This window comes from Hyperoodon ampullatus, assembly GCF_949752795.1.
Source record: "Hyperoodon ampullatus genome assembly, chromosome: 11".
NCBI classification, from domain to species: domain Eukaryota; kingdom Metazoa; phylum Chordata; class Mammalia; order Artiodactyla; family Ziphiidae; genus Hyperoodon; species Hyperoodon ampullatus.
The window spans coordinates 56,936,240-56,962,313 of record NC_136924.1 but is presented as its reverse complement, the minus strand read 5'-3'; the positions used below and the strand labels follow the sequence as shown (position 1 = coordinate 56,962,313).

Sequence of the window (26,074 nt, the reverse complement as noted above, 5' to 3'; positions counted from 1 at the left end):
ACAAAGTGAATCAGCTGTACATATACATATATCCCCATATCCCCTCCCTCTTGCATCTCCCTCCCATCCTCCCTATCCCACCCCTCTAGGTGGTCACAAAGCACTGAACTGATCTCCCTGTGTTATGCAGCTGCTTCCCACTAGCTATCTGTTTTACATTTGGTAGTGTATATATGCCCATGCCTCTCTCTCACTTTGTCCCAACTTACCCTTCCCCCTCCCCGTGTCCTCAACATCTGTGTCTACATCTGTCCAATTCTCTACATCTGTGTCTTTATTTCTGTTCTGCCCCTAGGTTCTTCAGAACCTTTTTTATTTGTTTGTTTAGATTCCATATATGTGTGTTAGCATACAGTATTTGTTTTTCTCTTTCCGACTTGCTTCACTCTGTATGACAGACTCTAGGTCCATCCACCTCATTACAAATAGCTCAATTTCGTTTCTTTTTATGGCCGAGTAATATTCCATTGTATAAATGTGCCACATCTTCTTTATCCATTCATCTGTCGATGGACACTTAGGTTGCTTCCATGTCCTGGCTATAGTGCTGCAAAAAATATGGGACGTTTCACAGATTTGCGTGTCATCCTTGCACAGGGGCCATGCTAATCTTCTCTGTATCGTTCCAATGTTAGTATATGTGCTGCAGAAGCGAGCACTGGATGTATCTTTCTGCAACGTGATTTTTTTCACTCAACATTGCATCCAAGTTGTGGCATGTAGAAGTGGTTCATTCTTTGTCACTGCTGTGCAGTCCTCTGTGCTGTGGATATTTCACGCTATTTATTCATTATAACACTGACAGACATTTGGATTGTTTCTGATTTTTGCCTTTTTCGTCAGTGCTGCTAGAAACGTTCTTGTGCATGCCTCCTGGCATACGTGCGCCAGAGTTTACCTGGGATGTAAAACCAGGAGAGGGAACTGTGGGGTCATAGGGTATGTACATTTTAAGTTTTTCTAGAGAATGCCAAATTGTTTCTCAAAGTGGTTAAGTTGATTAAATCTCTTCATGTAGAGTTTCAGTGTTCCAATTATTCTAGATCCATGAATGTCAGAATCTTAGGGCAGAAAAGAAACGGAGTCCATTTTCCTCATTTTCTGGATGGAGGAAATTTAGGTGCAGGAAAGTGACGTGACTGGGCTAAGGTGATGTCACCATTCAGCAGCAGAGGCTGGACGCGAACCCGGAATCCCCCGACTCCCTCCCCACCACTGCCTTGGGTCACTTCTCTCTCTCATCCTGCCCCTTCTCAGGCCGAGGCCCCAGGGTGTGCCCACCACGACACATCAGGCTATTTCCAAGGCCGGGCCAGCACTTGGAGCTGACCCAGCTGGGGTTCCCATCGGTTCCAGAGAATGAGGCTGCTCCGCAGACGCCACATGGCCGTGCGCCTGGCCATGGTGGGCAGCGCCTTCGTGCTCTTCCTCTTCATCCTGCAGAGGGATGTAAGCGGCAGGGAGCAGGCCACAGAGAAACCATGGCTGAAGTCCTTGGTGAGCCAGAAGGATCATGTCCTGGACCTCATGCTGGGGGCCGTGCACAACCTCAGGGATTCAATGCCCAAGTTCCAGATCAGGGCTCCGGAGCCCCAGCAGACACTGGCCTCCACAAACCGGACCTGCCTCCCCGAGTTCTATGCCCCAGCTGAGCTGAAGCCCTTCTGGGAACGGCCACCACAGGACCCCAATGGCCCTGGGGCAGATGGGAAAGCATTTCAGAAGAAAGAGTGGACGCCCCAGGAGACCCAGGAAAAGGAAGAGGGCTATAAGAAGCACTGCTTCAATGCCTTTGCCAGTGACCGCATCTCCCTGCAGAGGGCCCTGGGCCCGGACACCCGACCCCCTGAGTAAGTAGCGCCGTGTCCTGGGGTGAGGCCAGGGCTCTGCCGAAGGCGTGGCTGGTATGGCCATGGCCACGGGCTGAGTGCCAGGTAAAGGGCTGACAGGGATTTTAGAGTATGGGCAAGGATTTCCTCTAAGCCCTCACTTTTCCTAATCAATTGCCCTTATCCCAGGGTACAAAAGATTTTGTATCTTTTGATACAGAAAGATTTTGTATCCTGTCCTCACGTCAAAGATTTTGTGTGGGGTTCGTATTATGGTCAGGCCAGAGACTCAGGGAGACCTATGAGAATGAAACACAATTGTGAAGGTGACGGTACAGAAAAAGGACCTCTGTCTGGGCTGGGACCAGACCTGGCCTAGGGGTGACGGGGAAGGCCTGACTGCAGGCCACATATTCGGTGGCCTTGCCCCATGCTGAGGCCTGCCCTAGAGACTGCAGGACTCTGCTGCTGAGCTCTTGGCAAAGGGCATTTCCCAACAGCAGCCCTGATGGTCAGGATTATCCCCACACCTCCTGGTTTCTTTCAGTGAAGACTCACAGGGCCAAGAATTCACTCCAATCTTTATTTGAAGCTGTTTGTACTTTCAATCCCAGGCAGTCAACCAGTTCTTAGATCTTTGAGCCGTAGCCACTTCAGTCTGTGTTCATACTGTCCTCACGTCAAAGATTTTGTGTCTTTCTCATGTAGACTTTGTCATTCCCAACTCAAGAGTAATACCCTTTTTGGCCTTTTCTCACATGGCAGTTCCCGTCCTCAAGTTCATGATTCTTTAGGACTTTGAACCTGGGGTTCCTCAGACTAGGACCTAGTATTGGAGGCCTAGAACATGGAACCACCCCAAGTTATCAGGGCTCCTAGCAGGGAAGGGCAGTGGCATGAGGGCAGGCAGTGGCATGAGGGCAGCCAGTGGAGGAAGTCTGGGAGTCTCCTCTGGAAGGCCCCTGAGAAATCTCTCTGATCAGCAGAGGGGGTTAAGAAAGGGCATCAGGGGACTTCCCTGGTGGCACAGCGGTTAAGACTCCATGCTCCCGGGGCCTCCCTGGTGGCGCAGTGGTTGAGAGTCCGCCTGCCGATGCAGGGGATACGGGTTCGTGCCCCGGTCTGGGAGGATCCCATATGCCGCGGAGCGGCTGGGCCCGTGAGCCATGGCCGCTGGGCCTGCGTGTCCGGAGCCTGTGCTCCGCAACGGGAGAGGCCACAACAGTGAGAGGCCCGCATACCGAAAAAAAAAAAAAAAAAAAAAAAAGACTCCATGCTCCCAATGCAGGGGGCCTGGGTTTGATCCCTGGTCAGGGAACTAGATCCCACATGCATGCCACACAATGTACAGTTTCTCTCTAAGAACTAAGAGTTCGCATGCCACAGCTAAGGAGCCCACCTGCTGCAACCAAGGAGCCCATGTGCCACAACTAAAGAGCCCACAAGCCGCAACTAAGACCTGTCACAACAAAATAAATGAATAAAATAAATATATATTTTTTAAAACCATAATGATTAAAAAAAAAAAAAAGAAAGGTCATTAGGCCACATGACTCCTTGAGATCCAGCATTCACACATTCCTGCCCCCAGCCGAGATGGCGTGTCAGAGAGGGTGGCAATGTGGCCAAGTGCCACAGAGTGGCTGGAGCGGATGAGGATAGAGAAAAGGTCACAGGAAATTTTTTGTGATAATAGTATCAGATTCCAGGGAATTCATGAGGAAATGGATTAGAAAGAAACTGTACATTGTAGAGAGAAAAGCCTTTTCCTCTTATTGAGTATGGAAATTGTAGTCACTTTTCTCAGATGTCAGAGTTGCCTTTTATTACTTACTCTCTGGGACCTCTGGACTGGATTACACTTTATGCAGCACACATATCACTGAGGAAGAGAGAGTCAGCCCTGGGAACTCCTAGAGCAGATGAGAGAAGTGAGGGGGATGCCCTCGGCATCACCGCTGGGGCACCAAGACAGCTCTGGGGAAGACAGGTTTTGGAGTGGGTTGGTTAGGACCTATGCAGAGGCTCAGAGTAGGTGGCAAATAGTGGGGAAGCTGGAAACAGGGAGCAGCTATTCCCAGCTCCAATGGGGAATGGAGGCTGGGGGATCCAAGGAGCAAAGGATGGTTATAGGAATCTGTGGACCAAGCCCTCCCTGCCCCCGGAACTCCCAGGGACCTGGAGAGCTGTATCTACACGTTCACCCTTGCAGATGTGTCGACCAGAAGTTCCGGCGCTGTCCCCCACTGCCTGCCACCAGTGTCATCATTGTGTTCCACAATGAGGCCTGGTCCACGCTGCTGCGGACGGTGTACAGTGTCCTGCACACCACCCCAGCCATCCTGCTGAAGGAGATCATACTGGTGGATGATGCCAGCACGGAAGGTGAGGCGAAGGGGCCCCCCAAGGAGAGGCCTGGGGTCTCCCCTGGTATTCTGTGAAAGAGGGCAGGTGCTCCTGAGGGAACAGGCACTGCCTCATGGCCTGTTGTCTGGCATCACAGCTCATCCTAGAGGCTAGGAGCAGGAAGAAGGCAGGTGGGGGCCAGGGGGCAGGTAGACCACATTTCTAGAGCCCAAGCTTCATTCACATTTTACCCCAAAAGCTCCAAAAGCTTAGCAGTTCTGGCTTCAAGGACTCCCTTAGAGCTGCCAAGCCCAACCCCAAGTTAGAAATGCCAGGAGAGGTCAGGGCAGGGCAGAGGGTGGGGACGGCCTTCCCTCTGTTTCCTACCTGCCGGACCATTCCTTTGCTCTTGAAGATTCCACCTCAGAAGCCCTTTGCTATAGTTGGTAATAGACAAGTGAGGTTGCTCGCCAGACTTTCACCATTCAAAGAAATTCCAGAAACATCTACGGAGTACTTTGTGCCTGGCGCTGACTTAGGCATAGGGCATAGTATGACAAATGACAAATGAGGGACTTCCCTGGCGGTCCAGTGGGTAAGACTCCACACCTCCAATGCAGGGGGCTCAGGTTCGATCCCTGGTCGGGGCACTAAGATCCCACGTGCCATGTGGCCAAAAGAAAAGACAAATGACAAATGAGACAGATCTTGCCCTGAGTAGGCTAACAGCCCGCATAGTCAGATGACTGCTAACAACACCAGCCACAATGGTGTGGCCTGTAACACACCCCAACGGACATGAAAAGGCATGGACTTGAGAGTCTGACACCCAGGAACTCACGTCCCAGCTCTGACTCTTCCTAGCTCTGTGACCTTGGGCAAGACACTTAGCCTCTCTGAACCTCAGTCCCCTCTTCTAAAAATGAAGACAATGGCGGCCGAGGGCTCAGAGATAGGTGGTAGATGAGATCATTCATGCGCTACAGAGCACTTAGTCTCGAGTAAGAGCTCCGTGTGCATTAGTTTCATTTTATTCTTTGTATGGGAGCAAGGCGCTATGGGAGGTGTTATTTCTGTGTGGCATGGCTGGGGCCGTCCACCATGGAGGCCAGATGAGAGCGGCGCCTGAAAGCCCGAGTGTTTAGGGAGAGAAGAGGTGTTGAAGGGCAGTCCCGGAAGAGAGAACTTCCGGAAAAAACATCAGTGTGTTTGCGCTGTGGGAAATGACACTAAAAAGAAAAACATCAGTGTGTGTGTGCTGTGGGAAATGACACTAAAAAGAAAAACATCAGTGTGTTTGTGCTGTGGGAAATGACACTAAAAAGATGTTGAATGAAATCCATGCCGTGCTAAAAGTATTTATTTGGGGGGGGGGAATAAAACGAGGTATCATTGAAGGTGCTTAAGCTGGAGAGTGACCTTCTCTCAGAAGGATGGCAGCTTTGGGGAGGGTAATTGTCAGGAAGAGAGGAAGAGGACCCCGAGTCCAGAGAGGAAGTTCATAAATCACTTGGGCATGGGATGCCGGGGCCAGAACTAGGAAAGGGACTGCGAGACCCATGCATCTGTAGACTGGGGTCCTCCAGGAGCTGAGCCCTCCTCCCAGGTGGCACATGGGGGCTGGGGCTCTCCCGGGTTGGCTTCCTGTGCCCATGCTCCCGTACTGAGGGCAGGAACTGAGCGGCCCCTCCAATGGAGCTGCTGACGCCTCCTCCTCTCCCCCAGCCCCCTCCTGTCCTCTGGGGAAGAGGACTAGGGCCGGGGAGGGCCGTGCGAGGAGGAGCTGAGTATGGGCACTGTTGAGTCCATTTCTTCAGGGAGCTCACATTTCCCCGGGAAGGACAGACACCTAGCAGTACTTACAAAGCAAAAGCAGACAAGCATCAGCGATGCAGTGAAAGGGTCTGGTGGATAAAGAGCAGAGAGATTAGCTTCTGGAAAGGGAGGGGCAGAGAGTTTGGCGGAGAGGGTTGGGGCTTGAGAATGGCCTCCCGGGAATCTCCGTAGCAGCAGGTTGTGTGTAAGGAGTGGGAACCAGTGTATCAGCTGCCCTTCCTCTCAAACTGGGCTCTCATAACCCTTCTCCCCACAACCCTGAGCGGCCCATCCCTCAGAAGCTTCTTCCCTTGAATCCCATGTGGTGGAAGTTCTAAACAGTTTCAACTTGTCACTCAGAATTGTGTACATCCCTAAAGCACAGATGGGCAGTTCCTCTGACCAGGCCAGCCAGTGATGTAGTGCCAGGCTGCCACGGACAGCTTTGAAAGGGCAGAGTGGCCTGTGCCTAGTAGGGTGGGCTTGGCAAAGAGCCCGCCCCTCTCGGGCCACCCGACCTGTTCCGGTTCCTTCTGGTGGCCTCTCCCTTGTTGCCCTGGACTCTCTCATACAGCCAGCTCCAGCATCTCGGAATCACCTGCCTGAAAAACCGAAACCAGCCATTCTTAGTTTCCTGGGTCCTGGCCTCCTTTGACAATCTGTTAAAAGCTATGCCCCTCTCTCTAGAACAGTGCACAGCTGCCACAAGTGTGCACACACCCACATTTGTGCATGTAATTCCAGGGAATTTGTGGACCCCGGGATAAACCACCCTACCTTGAGGGCTTTGGGACTCTAGAGATACTTTCAGCAATGTTCAGTTCAGCAAAGAAAGAAAAATACCCTCAGATCCATGGTCAGAAATCTCTGCAGTCCACGGTGGGATAAAATTTCCCACACGTTTGACCGTTTGATCAGATCACCTGGCTCTCATTATACACACACACAAACAATGGCTGTGTCTCTGCTGAAATTCAATGTCTTTGCTCTCTGTCCTCCTATCCAGGTGCCCGGCAGCACGGTTTGGCCACAAGTGTACGGGCGTTTGATACTGGGGGTCGGGTATCAGAAAGAGGCCCTGTGCCAGGCTGGGGAACTTTTTCTTTCCCACTTCACAGTCCGTCCCCAGGCACAGACTTCCCTCCTGCATGGCCAGGTCAGCAGCCGAGGTCCACTCTTGGTCTGGCACATTCCACAAGCTCCTAAAAACTGGCCCCCCCCAAGCCTGTCAATCTACCATGCCCCAGACAGGGCAACCCCTTGTCCAAAGCCCTGCCCTGCCCTTGGCAGGGAGGCTGAGTAGAACCTATGCCTCCCTCCTGTGGGAATTCGCTAGATGGTTGGGAGGAAATCAGACACTTACAAAGGACCCAGAGAGCCGAGATATGAACAGGATCCTCTGTGAGCAAGTTCCTCAAGGAGAGAGGAGGAGTGGGGAGACAGGGTTGGCCTGGGAGAGGGGCTGTAGGAAGGGAAGAGGGATCCGCAGGGAAAGGAAAGGAGAGGAGGGGCGGCCCTGAAGTCAGGAAACACACTGTGAGAAACGCAGGGGAGGAGACATTGGGAGCGCTTTGGATTAGCCCACGATTTTCCCCACTGCCATCTCCCCTGGCCGGTCAGAACTGAAGTGAGTGGCAGTTTCTCTCGTGGCCCCCTCAACTCCTAAGAGACACCAGTAATGCAAGTCAGGAATTATTCAAAGCCCCCCATTCTAGTTGAATTACAACTTCCAGTGTCTATTCTAACAGGTAAAGTTGCTTTATTACTGCTATTTCTTACCTCTGTCCTTGTTTTATAATATAGGAAGATGTCTCTATGCTATAGGAGTAACTCTATGTCCTGGATTTTCTAGGAAAGTTTCCATTCAATATTTTCTTCCCATAAAGAAATTCTGCTATTCCCGCCTGTCAGTTGCACCTGCCAGTTTAATCCTCACGCTGGGAGATGGAAAGAGGCCGATAATGAGTCTTGATTTGGGTTCGAAAACATAGCCCAGTGTCTAAATGTTCCATCTGGGCAGGAGGATTGTAGGATACGCCCAAAGGGTGTTACACTCGTTCCCTTCTCCTGTTCTCCTTGCAAAAGGATTAATCAAGAAAAATTTCCCCATTGCAGTTCGATTTGAGGCTGGATAGAGTATAGATGGGCATGAAATGAAAACAGCATAAAATGAGAGAGGAAAAGTTAAGAGAGGAAGTCCTCCCTACAAGAAAGGCTTTCTGTTTTGTTTTTCTTTTCTAGATTTTTCAGCAGCCAAAGAAGAGGGGGAGAGTCCACAAGAGAAGTGTAAATAAAGGCAGTTCACTGATGTGCTTAATAAGTATTTATCAGTACCTACTGAGCACCAGACCCTGGGCAGGCTCCAGGGATATAACAGTGAACAGTTGAACAAGGTGTCTGTCTTTTTAGAGCTTACTTTTTTAATGGGAAAGACAGAAAATAATAATTGCAGATAATAGTAATTGCTATGAAGAAATTAAATTAGAGGAAAAATAAGAATGCAGGTGATGGGCTACTAAGTAATTAGGCAGCTTTTTTAGTCAGAGTAGCCAAGAAAGGCTACTCTGAGTGCTCCCCACAAAGGGAACAGCCAGCACAAAGGCCCTGAGGCTTAGTGTGTTAATGGGGCAGAAATAAGGTCAGGATGGCTGCAGAGAAGCGAGCAAGGAAGCAGAAACAGCACCGGTACAAAGTGAGTTTACAAAGGTGAGCAGAACGGAATCACAAGACCTTTTTAAGCAATAGTGTAGTGTTTAGATTTTTGAATGTGTGTGGTAAAATATACATAAAATTTACCATCTTAACCGTTTTTTTTTTTTTTTTTTTTGCGGTACACGGGCCTCCCACTGCTGCGGCCACTCCCGTTGCGGAGCACAGGCTCCGAACGCGCAGGCTCAGCGGCCATGGCTCACGGGCCCAGCCGCTCCGCGGCATGTGGGATCTTCCCGGACCGGGGCACGAACCCACGTCCCCTGCATCGGCAGGCGGGCTCCCAACCACTGCGCCACCAGGGAAGCCCTTAACCGGTTTTAAATGTACCATTCAGTGGCATTAAATACATTCTCATTGTTGTGAAACCATCACCAGAACTCTTTCATCTTCCCAAATTGAAACTCTATGCCCATTAAACAATAACTCCCCATTCCCTAGCCCCCCAACCCCTGGCAACCCCCATTCTACTTTCTGTCTATGAATTTTACTACTGGAGGTACCTTGTATAGGTGGCATCATACAGTATGTGACCTTTTGTGTCTGGCTTATTTCACTTAGCATAATGTCTTCAAAGTTCATCCATGTTGTCACATGTCAGAATTTGCTTCCTTTTTAAGGCTGAGTATACCATTGTTTATGTAGACCACCTTTGTTTATTCATTCATCCACCCATGGACATTTGGATCGTTTCCACATTTTTGACTGTTGTGAATAATGCTGCTATCAACATGGCTGTACAAATATTTTTTTGAGTCCCTGCTTTCAGTTATTTTGGCTGTATACCCAGAAGTGGAATTACTGGATCATATGGTAGTTCTTTGTTTAATTTTTTGAGGAACCATCATACTGTTTGGATTCGGTGGGGTTTTTTGTTTTTTTTTTTTGCGGTACACGGACCTCTCGCTGCGGCCTCTCCCGTTGCGGAGCACAGGCTCCGGACGTGCAGGCTCAGCGGCCATGGCTCACGGGCCCAGCCGCTCCGCGGCATGTGGGATCTTCCCGGACTGGGGCACGAACCCGTGTCCCCTGCATCGGCAGGCGGGCTCTCAACCACTGCGCCACCAAGGAAGCCCAGGATTCGTTTTTTAAGTGCAATTTTAAACCACCGTAGTGACATGATGTGATTTATAGTTTTAAGAGAGAACTCACTGTGGCTGCTATGTCACGAGTAGATTGGGAAGAGGAGTGTAGAGTAGAGGCCGGGAGACCACTTAAGACATGATTGCTGCAGTGACGGTGGGGATGGAGAGAGAGAACTGGCCATATTTGCTGAAGGACTGTTTGTGGAGGGGGAGAGGGGGAGAATCCAGCACGATTCCTAGTTTAGAGCAGCTGGAGGGATGCTGGTACCATGTATTTACATGGGGGGAGGCTGGGAGGGCAGGTAGGGAAGAAATCGGGGGCTCCATTTCAGGCGTGTTAGGTTTGTGGTTTTGTTAGACATCCAAGTGAAGATGGCAAGGCCAGGAAAAAAGGCCCAGGAGCATCTTATTTCAAACATGGCACTGAGTAAGGCATGTGTGTGGGAGGTCACAGGAGTCTCATAGACTCCAGTCGTGAGGAATGAAGCCGGGCTGGGGTGGTGTGGTGTGAACCTAAATGAGGAGGGTCTCGTCTGGGGGACATAAGGGAGAAGGGTTGGGAACGTCTGTCTTTCCACACTCGGCTCTGCTGTACTCAGCTCTTGGGTTTATGTCCAGTGGGTCCAGGGAGGGGCATGACTCAGGAGAGCTATCTCACCCCCCGTCAAAGGGCCTGAGGCTCACGCTCAGAATTCCCAGGTGCCACCTAGCCACCCGAGATTGGAGGGAAGGCGTGGGAGAAGGGCTCTGTAGAGCTCAGGCTGCCCTGACGTTCACAGCTCAATGCTTGGCGTGCTCTTACCACAAAACCCACTTCCTATGATGTTTTGTCCCTGGGTTATCTCCACCACCATGAACTTCCTGTAAGCACAGTTATGTTCTCAGGGGAAATGTCCGCCGTCAGCCGCGCCGAGAAGGTAAGGCTCCCGCACGGGGATCCTCCCACCTCCCTGTTAGAGCCAGCACTCGGGGCTGTACTTGGAGGATGACCCTAGGAGCTCCGTGAAGGCAGGACCCAGACCCCGGCCCTCCCTGCCCAGGAGAGTGGCTGGCACCTGGCAGCGTGTTCACAGGTGTTTGCTAGTGAGTGCTGGGCTGAAGCTGCCAAATGAGGCTAATTTTGACTCATAAACATTGGGGACAATACTCCCTATATCATAGCGCTTTAATCTTCACAGAGAAGATTAAATAAGAAAGTCAAGGGCTTCTCTGGTGGCGCAGTGGTTGAGAGTCCACCTGCCGATGCAGGGGACACGGGTTCGTGCCCCGGTCCGGGAAGATCCCACATGCCGCGGAGCAGCTGGGCCCGTGAGCCATGGCCACTGAGCCTGCACGTCCGGAGCCTGTGCTCCGCAGCGGGAGAGGCCACAACAGTGAGAGGCCCGTGTACCACAAAAAAAAAAAAAAAAAAGTCAACATGGAAGCACCTAGTTCCATGAGTGGCACATAGTAGTGCTCAAGTATTTGGGCACTGCCTGTGTGTGTGTGTGTGTGTGTGTGAGTGTGTCAAAGTAGAGATAGAGTGACTTCCCTGGCGGTCCAGTGCTTAAGAGTCCGAGTTTCCACTGCAGGGGGCCCGGGTTCGATCCCTGGCGGGGGAACTAAGATCCCGCATTCTACGCGGTGTGGCCAAAAAGAAAAACAAAACGAGTAGAGCGAGAGATCAATCGCGCCTCCACAAAACTGACTTCGGACCCCAGTTTGTGTGACACTGCGTTGAGAGCGAGGCCTAAGCTCTGGGCCGATCCCACAGCCCTCAAGAGAAAGGACACAGTCAGCCGTCACACCTGCCCCGCGCCACCACTTCTGAAACCACAGGCAACTCCATTCTGCACAGTGGGGAAGAGAACGGTGGCACAGATAAACCAAAATATCAGTTACTGAAACATCACTAAGATTTGGACTATGTTCCAAGGTGGATTGCTTTAGAATAGGGCTATATTTAATGCTCTGAGGATTTCTGACTAAATAACAAGAGTCATGAAGTGAGCACCCTCTCAGAAGGGGCTGGAGATCTCAGCAGATACCCCTGCCTTCAAAGCGCTTTCCCCACCCCCTCCAATTCAGGATGGTTGCCCCTCCTGGAGACTCCCCCAGCCCTGCACCACCTCTGGCTGTTCACTCATCACCTACCCTGCCGTCGCCCGTTCCCTGGGTGGCCAGGCACACCACTGTGCCTGGCTCGGAGGTGCTGGGTACATGGTTTTTAAATGTAATTAAAAAGCTGCTCAGCATCTTTTCATCTTCCTAAAGAATTCCATGTGCAGAGGAGGTAATAAAGAGGATTAGAGTAGGGGCTTCCCTGGTGGCGCAGTGGTAAAGAATCCACCTGCCAATGCAGGGGACATGGGTTCGTGCCCTGGTCCAGGAAGATCCCACATGCCACGGAGCAACTAAGCCCGTGCGCCACAACTACTGAAGCCTGAGCTCTAGAGCCTGCGAGACACAACTGCTGAGCCTGCGAGACACAACTACTGAAGCCTGTGCACCTAGAGCCCGTGCTCCGCAACAAGGGAAGCCACTGCAATGAGAAGCCTGCGCACTGCAATGAAGAGCAGCCCCCGCTCGCCACAACTAGAGAGAGCCCACACGCAGCAACAAAGACCCAACGCAGCCAGAAATAAATAAATAAATAAATAAATAAATAAATAAATAAATTTTTTTAAAAAGGGGATTAGAGTAAGACTTCTTGCTGCTGCCCCAGAAGCCAGAAATCAATACTTGTGTCCGCTCTACCTGTCAGACTTACTCTGAAGAGCCTGGGAGACAGGGACTCAGACAGGGAGAAATGACTGCCCCAACCCCCAGGTGTGGAAAGGAGGGGAGGCCCGAGTCCCAGCTCTGAAAAGATGGGGGCCTGAGAGCGTGCAGAGACCAAGAGGGGCATCTGAGAGCCTTTGTCAGAAGTTGATACTTGATTTGAGACCAAAGAAACACAACTCTGAGGTCCTGTCTCACACATCAGAGAAGGCGCCCCGGTAAGCAGACACAGGATGGGCCCAACAGAGCCGGTGGAACGTCCTGGCAAGGCAGCCACGGGCAGTGGGACCACACAGGGGACCTCGTCCTTCCACCCCCACCCCCACAACCTTGGGCTTCTGTGGAGTTGCTCAGCGCAGTGTGGGCGGGAGGGTTAAAGTGCAGGCCTGCTGGAGGCCTGAGAGCTCCCAGACTTGGTGCACACGGGGGATTAGGTTTGCAACAAAGTGGTGAGCTGGCGACAATGACCCTGTCCCTTCCAGAGTACTTGAAGGAGCCGCTGGAACAGTACGTGAAGCAGCTGCAGGTGGTGAAGGTGGTACGGCAGGAGGAACGGAAGGGGCTGATCACCGCCCGGCTGCTGGGAGCCAGCGTGGCCCAGGCGGAGGTGCTTACCTTCCTGGATGCCCACTGTGAGTAGAAGAGGGCCGGCCTGGCCCTGTCCCCCTTCCCTCCCTGGCAGAATGAAGAGCTGGGACCATGGCCTCAGCAGAGCCCCTTCCAGCTCTGCTGTCCCAGGATCGAAGCAGGCTTGGGACTCCCCTAGCTTCTTCTACCCCTTTCTCACCCCGGTGCCAAGGATGGTTATCAGGAGGCACACACAGCCCTAAAACAACTGGTGACCCCACAGTTGCTGGGAGTGTGTTCTGGAGCCCCAGGCGTTCCTCTCTCCTCCGACCATCTGAACCTCATTCTGAGCTCAGCCCCCCCGGAGAGGCCTCCTGTCTCCACTGGGCACTGGTTGGTGTGGCACTTTCCTGCAGGGCCACGTGGGGCCAGGAAGGCCTGCTTCTTGCCCCAAAACAAAACACTTCCCCACCATTGTCAGAGAAAGAAATGTTCCCTGAAAGCAGTGATACATATTCTAAGAAGCTATAGCCTTGGAGTCAGAAGCCCTAGATTTGCGTCCTGGTCCTGCCACTAACCAGGCCTCAGTTTTCTCTTCTATCAAGTGGGATGAGGATGCCACCCTCACTCACCAACAAAATGAAGGCTAAATCAAGTCATATATGCAGTTCCTCGAAAATCCCAAAGGGGTGATTATTCTACAACTGGAGCTGAAGCGTGAGGTGCAGAGATCCCTGGGAGAGGGGACACCCCCCTGTGAAACGCACACTTGGGTGGGGAGGGCCGACTGAGTGGATAGGCTACAGACCCTGAAGACACCCCTCCAGGGCCTTCCCTGTGCCTTTGGGTCCACCGTGTTACTCCCCGGAGACCTCCATTCTCCCCTCCAAAGCCACCTTCACCTCTTTTGCGGGGAGAGGGCAGGAGTAGGAGGGTCCTGGGAGATCCCTGTCCACCCTCTGTGGCCGTGGAGCTTGCACATGTTTCCCTGTATACAGCTGGGGAGTGAGCGCGTGTCCTCCTGGGGCTCCCCACGGGCGGGGGGCACGGGCTCAGCTGTGGGCAGGACCCCGACGGACGCCTCCTGGTGCTGGCCTGCAGGCGAGTGCTTCCACGGCTGGCTGGAGCCCCTCCTGGCTCGCATCGCCGAGGACGAGACGGTGGTGGTGAGTCCAAACATCGTCACCATCGACCTGAACACTTTCGAGTTCTCCAAGCCCATCCAGAGGGGCCGAGTCCAGAGTCGTGGCAACTTTGACTGGAGCTTGACCTTCGGCTGGGAGACCATACCTTCCCATGAGAGGCAGAGACGCAAGGGTGAGACCTACCCCATCAAGTAAGTACTGTAGCCTGGTGGGCCCACATCCTGGTCTGCGGGGTCCCAGGGACCTGGGCCATCTCAGGTCAGCATTTATGAGGTGCTCTATGAGGCACTTGACATATTTCATCGTCCTCCCCTATGAGGGAGGTACTGTGATTAGCCTGGTTTGCAGGTGAGAATGCTGAGGCTCCTGGTGATGCACAGTTGGCCTCAGACTATGCACTAGAAAGCGGTGGAACAAGGATGCCCATCCCGCCAATCTGGACCCAAGCCCGTGTCCCCGCCATGGCTCTCTGTCCTACCTCTCACCACAGCAGCTGGCTCTCACTCACCACCTTCTGTGTGCCAGGCCCTGGGCTAAGGGCTTTCCACACCTTAGCCCATTTATTCCTCCCTACATGTAGCAGGGTGTGACTTCTGCTTTCAGAGAGATGGAGGGTAGAGGCCATTGTAAAATAGCCATTATAATAAGAGGGGGTGGTGTGTGCACCCAGGTCACCGTCTTTGAAAAGACTGAGAACATATTAAAGGAAAAGAGACAAATATCCTGCAGTTTACAGTGTGTTGCAGTTGCCCTGAACTTTTTCGGGAAAAGGGCTAGAGAGCAGATGTTTTAGGTTTTGCCAGCTACAAAAAACAATCCTTTCAAAATGTAAAAACCATTCTTTGCCAGAACCTTAGAAAGCCAGGCCAGCTTTGGCCCACAGGCCACAGTCTGCCAACCCCTGAGCGAGAGGGCAGATGCTTGAAAGCTTATCCATTGTTTGATGCCCAGCTGGCTTTGCCTTCCCCTCACACACCCACCCTGCCCCTCCCTCTCCAGATTGCCTGTTGGTGGTGGTAGAGACCACAGACGTCTCAGCTAAACTGAGTTGGGGAGTGACTTATAGAGTACCCTTTGCTTCTGGATTATCTGTGCCATTGCTTTCCTATACTGGCCAGGAAACTGAAGGGTCAACCAAATATATATACCCGGAATGGAGGGAAGCAGAGTTTGGGGATACGGTGAGCAGAGATAAAAGGGAAGGCTTTCTACCCATGCACATGCCCAAATCCTAAGAAATGCTGCCCACAGCCTCAGTAGAGAGGGCTCGGGTGGGGGCCACAGGAAGGAATCCCATGGATCCTGAACAGCCAGCTGCTCTGTGTCCTTTAGAAGGGGCAGAGGGGAAAGGAGAAGGCAGGAGAGAGAAAAGAAATTAGAACTCCCTATAGACCCTCTGCTTGATTCATAGATGTCGTTCGTTTGAGATGTACATCAACAAAACCCCCTTCCCCCAAGCTGGGGGCCAGGCACACAGTGGCACAGTCAGGGACAGGGCACCTGACCCCCACCCATCACTGAAGTCCCCCTCTCTGATGTCCGAGGACCATACAACTGGAATACAAAGCTCCAGTGTTTGAGGAATTAATTTGCTCCCTGGTCCAAATGCCCTGGTGGCGTGCAGGGCTTGCCTGAGGCACTTTGCATAGTACCCACCAGGAGGCCTGCAGGCAGCACCCTCCCTTCCTCCACTCCCAAAGTCAACGGGAGGCCGGGAGGAGAGGTGAGGACGCAGGGGACCCTAGGAAGCAGGCCAGGAAATGCAGAGTGTTTCCAGAGGTTGCCTGTTGGTTGTGGGTCTGCAGCAAAGTTCCCCGTGTAGAGTTTATCCTCAGAGATAATTTGTCAGTGGCTTCTTGATCAGAGGGACCTCTCAAAGCCAAGAGACAGGCCCAGGTCGGGGAAACCCTGAAGAAGTAGCAGGTTAGGGACTTCCCCAGTGGCACAGTGGTTAAGAATCCACCTGCCAATGCAGGGGACACAGGTTCGATCCCTGGTCCAGGAAGATCCCACATGCCGCGGAGCAACTAAGCCTGTGCGCCACGACTACTGAGCCTGTGCTTTAGAGCCTGCGAGCCACAACTACTGAGCCCATGTGCCACAACTACTGAAGCCCGGGCACCTAGAGCCCATGCTCCAAAACAAAAGGAGCCACTGCAATGAGAAGCCCGCGCACTGCAAGAAAGAGTAGCCCCCACTCGTCACACTAGAGAAAGCCCGCGCACAGCAATGAAGACCCAATGCAGCCAAAAACAAATAAATAAATAAAATTATTTTTTTAAAAAGGAAGCAGCAGGTTAGTTCCAAAATGCTCATCTAGAATCCCAGGACTCTCTGAGGCTTTCCTGGCCTTACTTGGGCTGGCTTAGAACCCCTGGGAGAGGCCACAACCAGTGACAGAAAGCTTGCTTGAGCTTGAGGGTTTCCCAACCAAAATTCCTTCCAGAAAGTGGCTGCAGGAGCCAACTTCAGGGCGACAACAACAGCCACAGGGTAACACCAAGGTCCTGGGTAATAGCCTTGACCAGTCAGTCCAGTGAACACTGATTGAGCCCCTGCTGTGTGTGAAGCACCTTGACCGGTTCTGGGCTGACAGAGAAGGTTTCTGCTTGGTTGTGCCACATGGAGCCACCCACTGAGGGCAGCAAAGCCCCATCCAAGCCAGCCTGGCGTGGCACAGAGGCCAACAGCTAATGATCTGTGTGCACTCCTGCCCTGTCTCCCACCCCCCCCTTCAGCCCTTAGCCCAGCCCCTCTCATGAGCAACGTGGTATCTGAGTTCTAGATGTTTTTGTCAATTTATCTAAACATGGGTCTGTGCCTCCCTGCCTTTGTCTGAAAGCCAGAATCTTGTTGTAGCCCCCAAATGCTCCCTGTAGTTCAAGTTGAGCTTAATTTCACCTCGCTTCCTACTGTGTTTCTGGGAGCACCTATGTCCAAAAACAATTTCACATAGCTTCTGATAACCGAGTATCTACTGTGCTTTAGGAACTTTGCTGCCAAAAAGCAAACGACTGTGGCTTTTCCCTCAACTACTACACTGAGCTCTCAGAGGACAAGATCTGTCTCTCTTTACTCTGTACGACACGACTAACACGTAGCACAGGCCCTGGAAGCCCGTGTGTAACACATCCTTGGTTGAATGAATGGGTGAATGAATGCCTTTTAGAAGAGAGTCATGATAATTACATCTCTCCTCAACCTGATCTTAGAAGGTGAAGAGAACATAATAAAAGCTCAATAAACATTTACTAAGTGCATAAGCTAGTGGAAGAGGGGCTGCATATCCCAGGTGAGAGGAAAGGAGGAGGGAGGGGGTTTAGGAGGCGTCATCGGTGAGTTCACAGCTTTCCACGCCAGGTTCTGGCCCCTCTTCCCCCCAGAAGATGCACATGCTTCTCCCTCTGTCTCTCCAGATCCCCGACGTTCGCTGGTGGCCTCTTCTCCATCTCCAAGTCCTACTTTGAGCACATCGGTACCTATGATAATCAGATGGAGATCTGGGGAGGGGAGAACGTGGAAATGTCCTTCCGGGTGAGAGTGAAGAGGGCTTCGCGGGGGAACCACAACGTCCCAGGGGACGGCCTGAGAACCTGTCTCTTAGGCAGTGGCAGGGGTATCAATTCTTCAGCTGAACTTGGAAGGGTGGCTCTTTCCCGTCATGGCTCCACCCTCCCTCTGCCCCCTCCCTGTCCATGGCAGTAGGGCCTTGGGAGTCAGATTGGACAACCGAGAACAAATTACTGGGCAGAACTCCTCAGAGGGAAGGGATAATAGAGGTCATAGGGACCAGACATCTGGGGACCGGTGACATCTTTCATGATGTCTGTTGGAAAAGGGTTAGGGTGAAGGTGGAACAGGTCAGTAAGCAGTCACTATCCTTTTTCTGGAAAAATCAGGCTCTGCTTTCCAGGTCAGAGACCTCATGCCTTGGTAGTCTTAGGAGTTTCCCTCCCCCTGTGTTCAGCAAGCTCTTCATAACCGTAGGAGAAGAGGATGGCCAAATTCTGGTGGGCCCCAGAACTCTGAGGGATTCCAGGAATAAGGAAAATCAGGATTAGGTTGGAAGAAAGGCTTGCTTCTTCATGAAATCTACACAGATCCCCATCCAGTGGAGAGTAATTAACAAGTAAATGAGCTTGTTTATGAAGTCACCTCTCACAGTGCTTGGCATGTACAAGCCCATCATTGATACCTGCTGTTGCTATGGCTATGATTATGTATTTCTTCTGCTGTTATACTAAAATGAATGACAACATACCTCCCAATCTAAAACCGAAAAAAAGGAGAAGACACAGGTGGAAGGGATGTCGTAAACCAGCCCTCTGACAGAGGAGGGTCACCAGCTCAGTCACCATAACGCCCATGGTTCTGATCCTAGGCTCGTCCATGAGCCTCTGACCTCTGTTCAGTCTCTCTGCAAGGAAGCTAGTGTGCTAAAGGTCCACGTGATCACCACAAGCCACCTGATGGTAGCTATTAATTAATGAATGGATGCTTTGATTAGGTCACAAGTTGATCTCGATTTGGAGGAGCTTGAGTTTCTAGTAACACCTGCGTGAGCTGTTAAAATCACATTTCCAGGTCAAAAAGCCAGGTGGCCAGAGCTCACAGTAGGTAGATGTGCATAAAATTGGCCAACTGTCTCTTCTCCAAAGTGGGCCCTGGTAACCCTCAGGGCCCTGCAAATTTCTGTTTGCTTTAATCAGAGTGAACCAACATCAGAGAGCCAGAGATTGTGTAGTTATGGCCTGGGAAGAAGCCTGGTCAGTGTCTTTTTTTCCAGCGAGAGAGCGCAGCATTTCCCTGAGTCTGTGGACCTGGGGTCTGGCACCCTGGGAATGGAACAGAGCTGCTTGGGGGGAGGTTTTCCCACCCACCCCCTGAAAACCCCATCCCATATCCTCTTACGGCAGGTGTGGCAGTGCGGGGGCCAGCTGGAGATCATCCCCTGCTCTGTGGTCGGCCACGTGTTCCGTACCAAGAGCCCTCACACCTTCCCCAAGGGCATCAGTGTCATTGCTCGCAACCAAGTGCGCCTGGCTGAGGTCTGGATGGATAGCTACAAGGAGATTTTCTACAGGAGGAATCTGCAGGCAGCAAAGATGGCCCGAGAGGTGAGAGGGGAGGGTGCTCAGGAGGTGTTCAGATGAATAGAAGGGCAGAATCCCAGCCCCTGGTCAAGAGCGTAATGATGACAGAGACCCACCCATCTCCACCACCTGGTGCCTTTACCCCTTAGACCTTGGGAGCTAGAGCCCAGGCTCTATTTTGGAGGCTAGAGAATGAGGAGAGGAGGTTTTGTTGTCCCTGCCTGGAGAGCCCCAGTATCTTTTAGGAGGGGAGGGAGAAAAGATTTGGAGGAAGAACCTCTTACGGGAAGAATGGCTTTACTCTGAGAAACTAGGAATTGAAGGCTGGGAGAAAACTGGAAGTTCACAGGAGATGGGGGTGGTGCTATGGGTGCGGGTCCCAAAGCCAAGGCAGGGGGTTTGGGATTAGATATGGGGCCCAACTGGTCCTGAGCAGGAATGAACAGGAGACCCACTCTGGGAGGAAGTAGTCCCAGAAACTCTGGGCTACTTCCACCCAGACAAGAAGGTCAAGGCTGGTGGAACTGACCCTTAGGAGGCTGGCTTGGTTGACAGAAATCCTTTGGTGACATTTCGGAGCGACTGCAGCTGAGGGAACGACTAAACTGTCACAACTTTTCCTGGTTCCTGCACAACATTTACCCAGAGATGTTTGTTCCTGACCTGAAGCCCACCTTCTACGGAGCTGTGAGTCTTGAGAACCAATGTGCCTACCCATCATCACAGAACCCCCGGGAGAAGTTCAGGACCACTTACCCCGCAGCTGGATGACAAACAACTGATTTTTACTGTCCACACTCCCTTATCCAGGAGGAGGACCGAGAGGCCACCCTGGGCTTCTAGAGCTAGCTAAAAACCTCATAAGGAGGAAACAACCCCTAAGCAGCGGTTCTCAAATACTCACATGCATCAGAATCACCAGGAAGGTCTGTTAAGACACAGGCTGTTGATTCAGTAGGACTGGGTTGGGGCCTGAAAATTTGCGTTTCTAACAAGCCTTCAGGTGATGCTGATGGTCTGGGGATCACACTTTGGGAACCACTGCTCTTAAGGACATTCCCATATGCTGAGGGCTTCTCCCAGGGACCTGGCAGGTTGCCCACCCTGACCTTGCCCAACCCCTGGGCTCTGCACCTCACTTTACTATTCACTTCAGGTGTCTGCCTTAATGAGCAGAGGAGGAAAGTTACAGAGGAGAAATCCAGCCGTGCACATTTATTCCACATGGATCCCACACCACAAACCAAAAAATTCCTAACTGTGCTCCCCTGGTTGCCCTCTCTGCTCAACATTCTGCAGCTCAAGAACCTCGGCATGGATCATTGCCTGGATGTGGGAGAGAATAACAATGGAGGAAAGCCCCTCATCATGTACACCTGCCATGGCCTTGGCGGCAACCAGGTACAGAGCCCAGCCCGAGGCAAGCCTGTCTCTGGGGCATCTTCTCTCTTCACAGGCCCCCTTCCTCCACTCAGAATCGTCCTTTCCTGAGGACTAAGGTAGGGGAGATCCAGAGAGACAGGGGAGATACCAGCCCTGCCCTCAGAAAGCTCCCAGTCTGAGGGGGAATGCATGATACCGACAGACAAGGTCTTAAGTGTGGATCAGGGGCATCCAGAGAGGAGTGGGCAGCAGTGCTGGCTGCTAGAGAGGGGCTGGCGGGGGAGGATTGTTTTTTGGTTTGGAGGGTTTTTTTCCCACACTCCCCACCCCAGCAGGGGAGGATTGTTCATCAGAGGAGGCTTCCTGGAGGATGCCAGCTGCTGAGTGATGTTTTAGGGTAACTGTGGAAAATTTTTGAGCCCCTCAGCTACACTCAACTTCTATCTTCAATGCCTTCCCTGCCCAGAAGCTACCACTATGATCCTAGCACCCATCAGTGACCCCAAAACAACCACCTACTGACATCTCACAGCTACCTGGCATCCTGGGAATTTCCCCCATGCCCTACAATGCCCAGCTCTTCCCTGAGGAATAACTAGTAACCTCCCTGGACCCAGCCCCTCAATCTACCCTGAATGCCCAGCATTTGGTAAGTAAGAGGCACTTGAAACAGAGATGAAACAAGGAAAGGAGTGGCATGGGCCACTGAACAGGATGCCAACAGGATGTGCAAATGAAGGCAAAGTCATCCTGGAGCAATTTCCTGTACCGCTGGCCTGCATAGCGATTTTAGGTGGTACACTGGTGAACATTTGTTCAATAGTAATCTATTAGCAAGAAAAGAACTAGCACGTGATTTCACTAATAATGCTTTAAATGAGGCTAATTTTTTTTTTACCTTTTCTTTTTTTTGGTCATGGCTGACAGCATTTGGGATCTTAGTTCCCCGACCAGGGATAGAACCCGTGTCCCCTGCAGTGGGAGCATGGAGTCCTGACCACTGGACCGCCAGGGAAGTCCCTAAGTTAAGTTTTTAACTAAAGAAAAAATATTTAGGGCTTCCCTGGTGGCCCAGTGGTTGAGAGTCCGCCTGCCGATGCCGGGGACACGGGTTCATGCCCCAGTCCGGGAAGATCCCACATGCTGCGGAGAGGCTGGGCCCATGAGCCATGGCCGCTGAGCCTGTGCGTCGGAGCCTGTGCTCCGCAATGGGAGAGGCCACAACAGTGAGAGGCCCGTGTACCGCAAAAAAAATAATAATAATAATATTTAGTAACTATTATCTGTCATTCCAGTATCCCCTAAATGCGGTGGCGCATGAATTACTAAAGTCTTGGCACCTACTCACTTTCCTCCCCAGGAGGCCATCTGTGATTGGCATCTCAAGGCAGTTGGCTTTGGAAGGTGGTGGGCAAACTCTCTGCCTGCCCCTCAGGACCTCCTCTTATCTTGTGTTCTAGTACTTTGAATACACAACCCAGAGGGACCTTCGCCACAACATCGCAAAGCAGCTGTGTCTGTATGCCAGTGCTGGCACTCTGGGCCTTAGGGGCTGCCACTTCACTGGCAAGAATAGCCAAGTGCCCGAGGACGAGGAATGGGGATTCACCCAGGTGAGTCAGCTGCCCAGAAAGCTCAGAATCAAGAACCTGAGACCACAACTGCCCCCTCCCTTCCTTCTGCATCGTCTGCCTGAGATACTATGGGGTGGATCCGGACAATGTACAATAGAAAGTATGGAGAATGTGGGCTTGGTCACAGGCAGGGTTCTTAGGGCTTAAGTAAGGTTTGGTGATGGCTGGTTCTGCTTGATATAAAGATGGGGTTGGGGTTATGGTCCAGGACCAGCTCTGTCATAGCTCACGTATTTTTAGGCTGAACACAAGTAGATGAAGTTGAAGAGTCACTTGTGGTTCCTGCCTGGCCTCTGTGTGCCAGGCACAAGGCTATGCACTCCTGTACATTGGTTTGGTTAATCTTCCAGAGGCTCTTCCCAAGTAAGTGGTGTCCCCGTCACTAGAGATGGGCCAGCTGAAGCTCAGCAAGTTTGTGACTGGCCCAAGACCCTTCACTAGTAAGTGGTAGGCCTGGGGTTCTGATCTAGATAAATCTGACTCGAAAGCATGGGTTCTTTCCATTACACCACACTGCCTCAGGATAAATGATGTAACTTCTACAGGACTGGGCCCAAACTATCAGCCCCCAATGAGCCTCCACACCCCACTCCACCCCAATCCCCAGTCCTTGGCTTAGGGAAAGAGGAGCCTAACCTTGGGGCTACAGGGAAGGGAGGAGTCTGAATATGATCAAAGGCAGAAGGTGCGGGTGGGCAGCAGTGGCCCAGGTCTTTGAGACTGGCCATCTGGAGGAGGGGGATTCCTGAAAGCCTTTTTCAGTTAGCCCATGGTCCTGCTTTCCTCTGCTCCAGCCATTCATGCTAAAGCTGGGGGTGAAGAATTGGTACCACGCACAGGTGGAAACTCAGGAATGCATCCCATCAGAATATCTGGCATCCAAGGAAAGGAATTTGGAAGTGCCCTCTCTGTGCCTCATTGGGTTTCCTTTGCCTTTTGTCTACTGACCCCTATTTCATTGCCCCCTAGTAGCACTGTCAGAGGTCTGAGGCCCAGGCTGACCCTTTGCTGTGTCATCTTTTTAGGATCAACTCATCAGGAACTCAGGATCTGGTACCTGCCTGACATCCAAGGACAAAAAGCCAGCCATGGCCACCTGCAATCCCAGTGATCCCCACCAGCACTGGCTCTTCATCTAGGCCCTGGATCACCCCCCTGTGGGAGACCCCACAAGCCTCTTAGGAAACAGGATTTGGGGGAACCTGATGTTTGAAAACCTGGTCGTCAGTTCCCTGTCGGCCTTCAAGATGGATTTCAAACCCGATGCAAATCAAGGCAGGACCTTCCTACTCCTTGCAGCAACATTGGGCCCATTTTCTTTCCTCCGCGTTGGTGGAAGAGACCGTTAGAACACATAATACGTGACCTAGAGCTCTCCTTCTGCCCTAGAAACAGACTTCCAAAGCAGAGGAGGCAGCTGGGCTAGAGCCCAGGGCAGCAATGCTGAATTCAAGAAAAGTACCTCTGCAGCCACGTCCTGAATCCCTGGTCATCTAGAACACCCACAGAATCCAGTAAAACAGTATATTCTACCAGAGGGATTAGAGGTCTAAGAGTCTCCCTTGCTAGCATTACCTGAAGCTCCTTGACAGGAATCCTTTATCTTATTTCATCTGCACGATAGTCCTGTGAGAAAGACAGGAACCACCGTGCCCATTTTATAGACAAGAAAGCTGAGGCAGAGAGAAATAAAGGAGCTGGTCTGTATCCTGAACCTGGGGTCCTCCCACCATACCACAAGAACACTAGGCAACTAGCCATCAGCTCCCCACTCTCTCTTCCCTCCAGTCTGATCATTTCTGGCTGGCTGGTCTCCATAAAGCCTAGAGCAGTGCAGCCAGGTAGCCGTGAGGGAGACCACATTTAGGAATCCTGGGATGTTCGTTTTGAAAGAAAGCTTGTGGAGCCAGTGATTCTCAGTTTTAAGTCCCAGAACCTTTTTTCAGTGCTCCATGTATAATGTAGTTCAGAAGCAAAATAGCCATGGATGAAAATGAGGGTGGGTGAGGGCATTGCCCACCAGTCCCTGAACTTTTCTAAAAGTCTGAAGGCACAATTTGAAAATCATCGTTTTAGTCCAACCCTATCATTTTCATATTATGAAACTAAGGCCAGATAAGTGAAGTTATTTGCCCCAGGCCACACAACCACGTGGCAGCCCTGAGTCTAGGACCCAGGTAAGGCTAACAAGAGCCCTGGGAAGACGCCTAACAAGACGCCATGTCTGCGGGTCTCGCGTGAACTCCCCGCACAGAGCAGACCTGCTGTGCGTGTCAGCTCTTCCCCAAGCAAGTTGGACCCCATCACGCATGGCTGCTTTGCCTGAAGTAGAGAGCCCAGCTGCCCAGAGGACTCATTCCTTCTTGGAGGGCTTTCTACTTTGAGTAGCAGGCTGTCATCTTGGACAGCACCACATGAGGGTGCCCTGGGACCACAGCTGCCTCTGCTTCCCATGCAACTCCCCGCCGCAGGAAGTCTCCTAGGTCCCATGGGGTAGCCCAGCCAAAGGGAGAGGAGAGAGTGGCCATGACGTGTCCTGGAGTGGGGAAAGGGAAAAGTTCTTTCCCAGAAAGAGAAGAGAATTGCACATGAGATCCCAGTGGAAATAAAGGTTTTATGGCATTGGTAAAGGAAGTTTGCACTGGGTTCCTCCTCCCCTGCAATGCCCCTTAGCTGATCCGTTTGGAGGATCAGTTGATTCAAGCTGTGAAGAATCACACACATCTGAAAAGTTCTGTCACAGCCACTGTCTCGTCTCCAAATATCCTCTGCCCCCACAGTCTAGCCTACACGCTGTGTCAAGCACATGTAGACATGAGGAGATAATAAGGCTCTTCCCCCATGGAATTCATACTTCAGCTGGGAAAACAGGGATGTAAGCAAGTCATGCCGAGCCTGGAGATGTTCAGAGATGTGCTACATGAATTAGAACAATTCCTTCCATTTAGGGAAGCCTCACAGAGTTGGTGACATTTGACCTTAGACCTCAAAGGATGGATCCTCAGGTAGGAAGAGCTCAGTAAGCAAAGATCTCAAGTGTGAGAAAAGTCACAGAGGGACAACAGTACAAGTGGACGCAGGGAACCAGGAGGACTTCAGGGTGAGGGCGCAGTGAATGTAGAAGCTAGAAGATCAGGACCACCCTATGGCTTTCATGAGCCCTAGGCACTTGTGCCTTCATTAAAAAAGTGTTAAAAAAAAAAAAAATGCTTCCCTGGTGGCGCAGTGGTTGGGAGTCCGCCTGCCGATGCAGGGGACACAGGTTCGTGCCCTGGTCTGGGAAGATCCCACATGCCACGGAGCGGCTAGGCCCGTGAGCCATGGCCGCTAAGCCTGCGCATCCGGAGCCTGTGCTCCACAACAGGAGAGGCCACAGCAGTGAGAGGCCCATGTACCGCAAAAAAAAAAAGTGTCAAAGAGTATGTTTTACAACTGCATTGATATAACAACGAATATAATCCAGGATGATTGTATTCTGATTTTAAAAGAAACAAACATTTTTGGGGGCCTAAAAAGTATTGTGGGCCTCAGGCACTTGTACCTGCTGTGCTTACTGGGTTAGTCAGCCCTGTAAAACAGTGGCCTGGGGCCCAATTGAAAAGGCTTTGAATGCCATACTAATAAATCCAGTAAATCCTAGGGAGCCTTAGTCCTTAACTCCAATCTTAGCCCTACTCTTGGTTGCATTAAACATCCAGACATTTATCA

The 26,074-nt window shown here is 51.7% G+C and overlaps 1 protein-coding gene across 1 annotated transcript; it reads left to right on the top strand.

Moving 5' to 3' along the window:
- Positions 1-1,359: 1,359 nt before the first annotated feature.
- Positions 1,360-25,573, top strand: GALNT6 (polypeptide N-acetylgalactosaminyltransferase 6; the record flags this gene model as incomplete). Its single annotated transcript, XM_079716002.1, has 10 exons — positions 1,360-1,850; positions 4,042-4,214; positions 13,027-13,176; positions 14,213-14,447; positions 17,673-17,790; positions 19,173-19,373; positions 19,905-20,036; positions 20,649-20,750; positions 22,193-22,345; positions 23,392-25,573. 10 exons carry the CDS (start codon positions 1,360-1,362, stop codon positions 23,503-23,505), a joined length of 1,869 nt encoding a protein of 622 aa, XP_079572128.1. The 3' UTR covers positions 23,506-25,573.
- Positions 25,574-26,074: the final 501 nt, after the last annotated feature.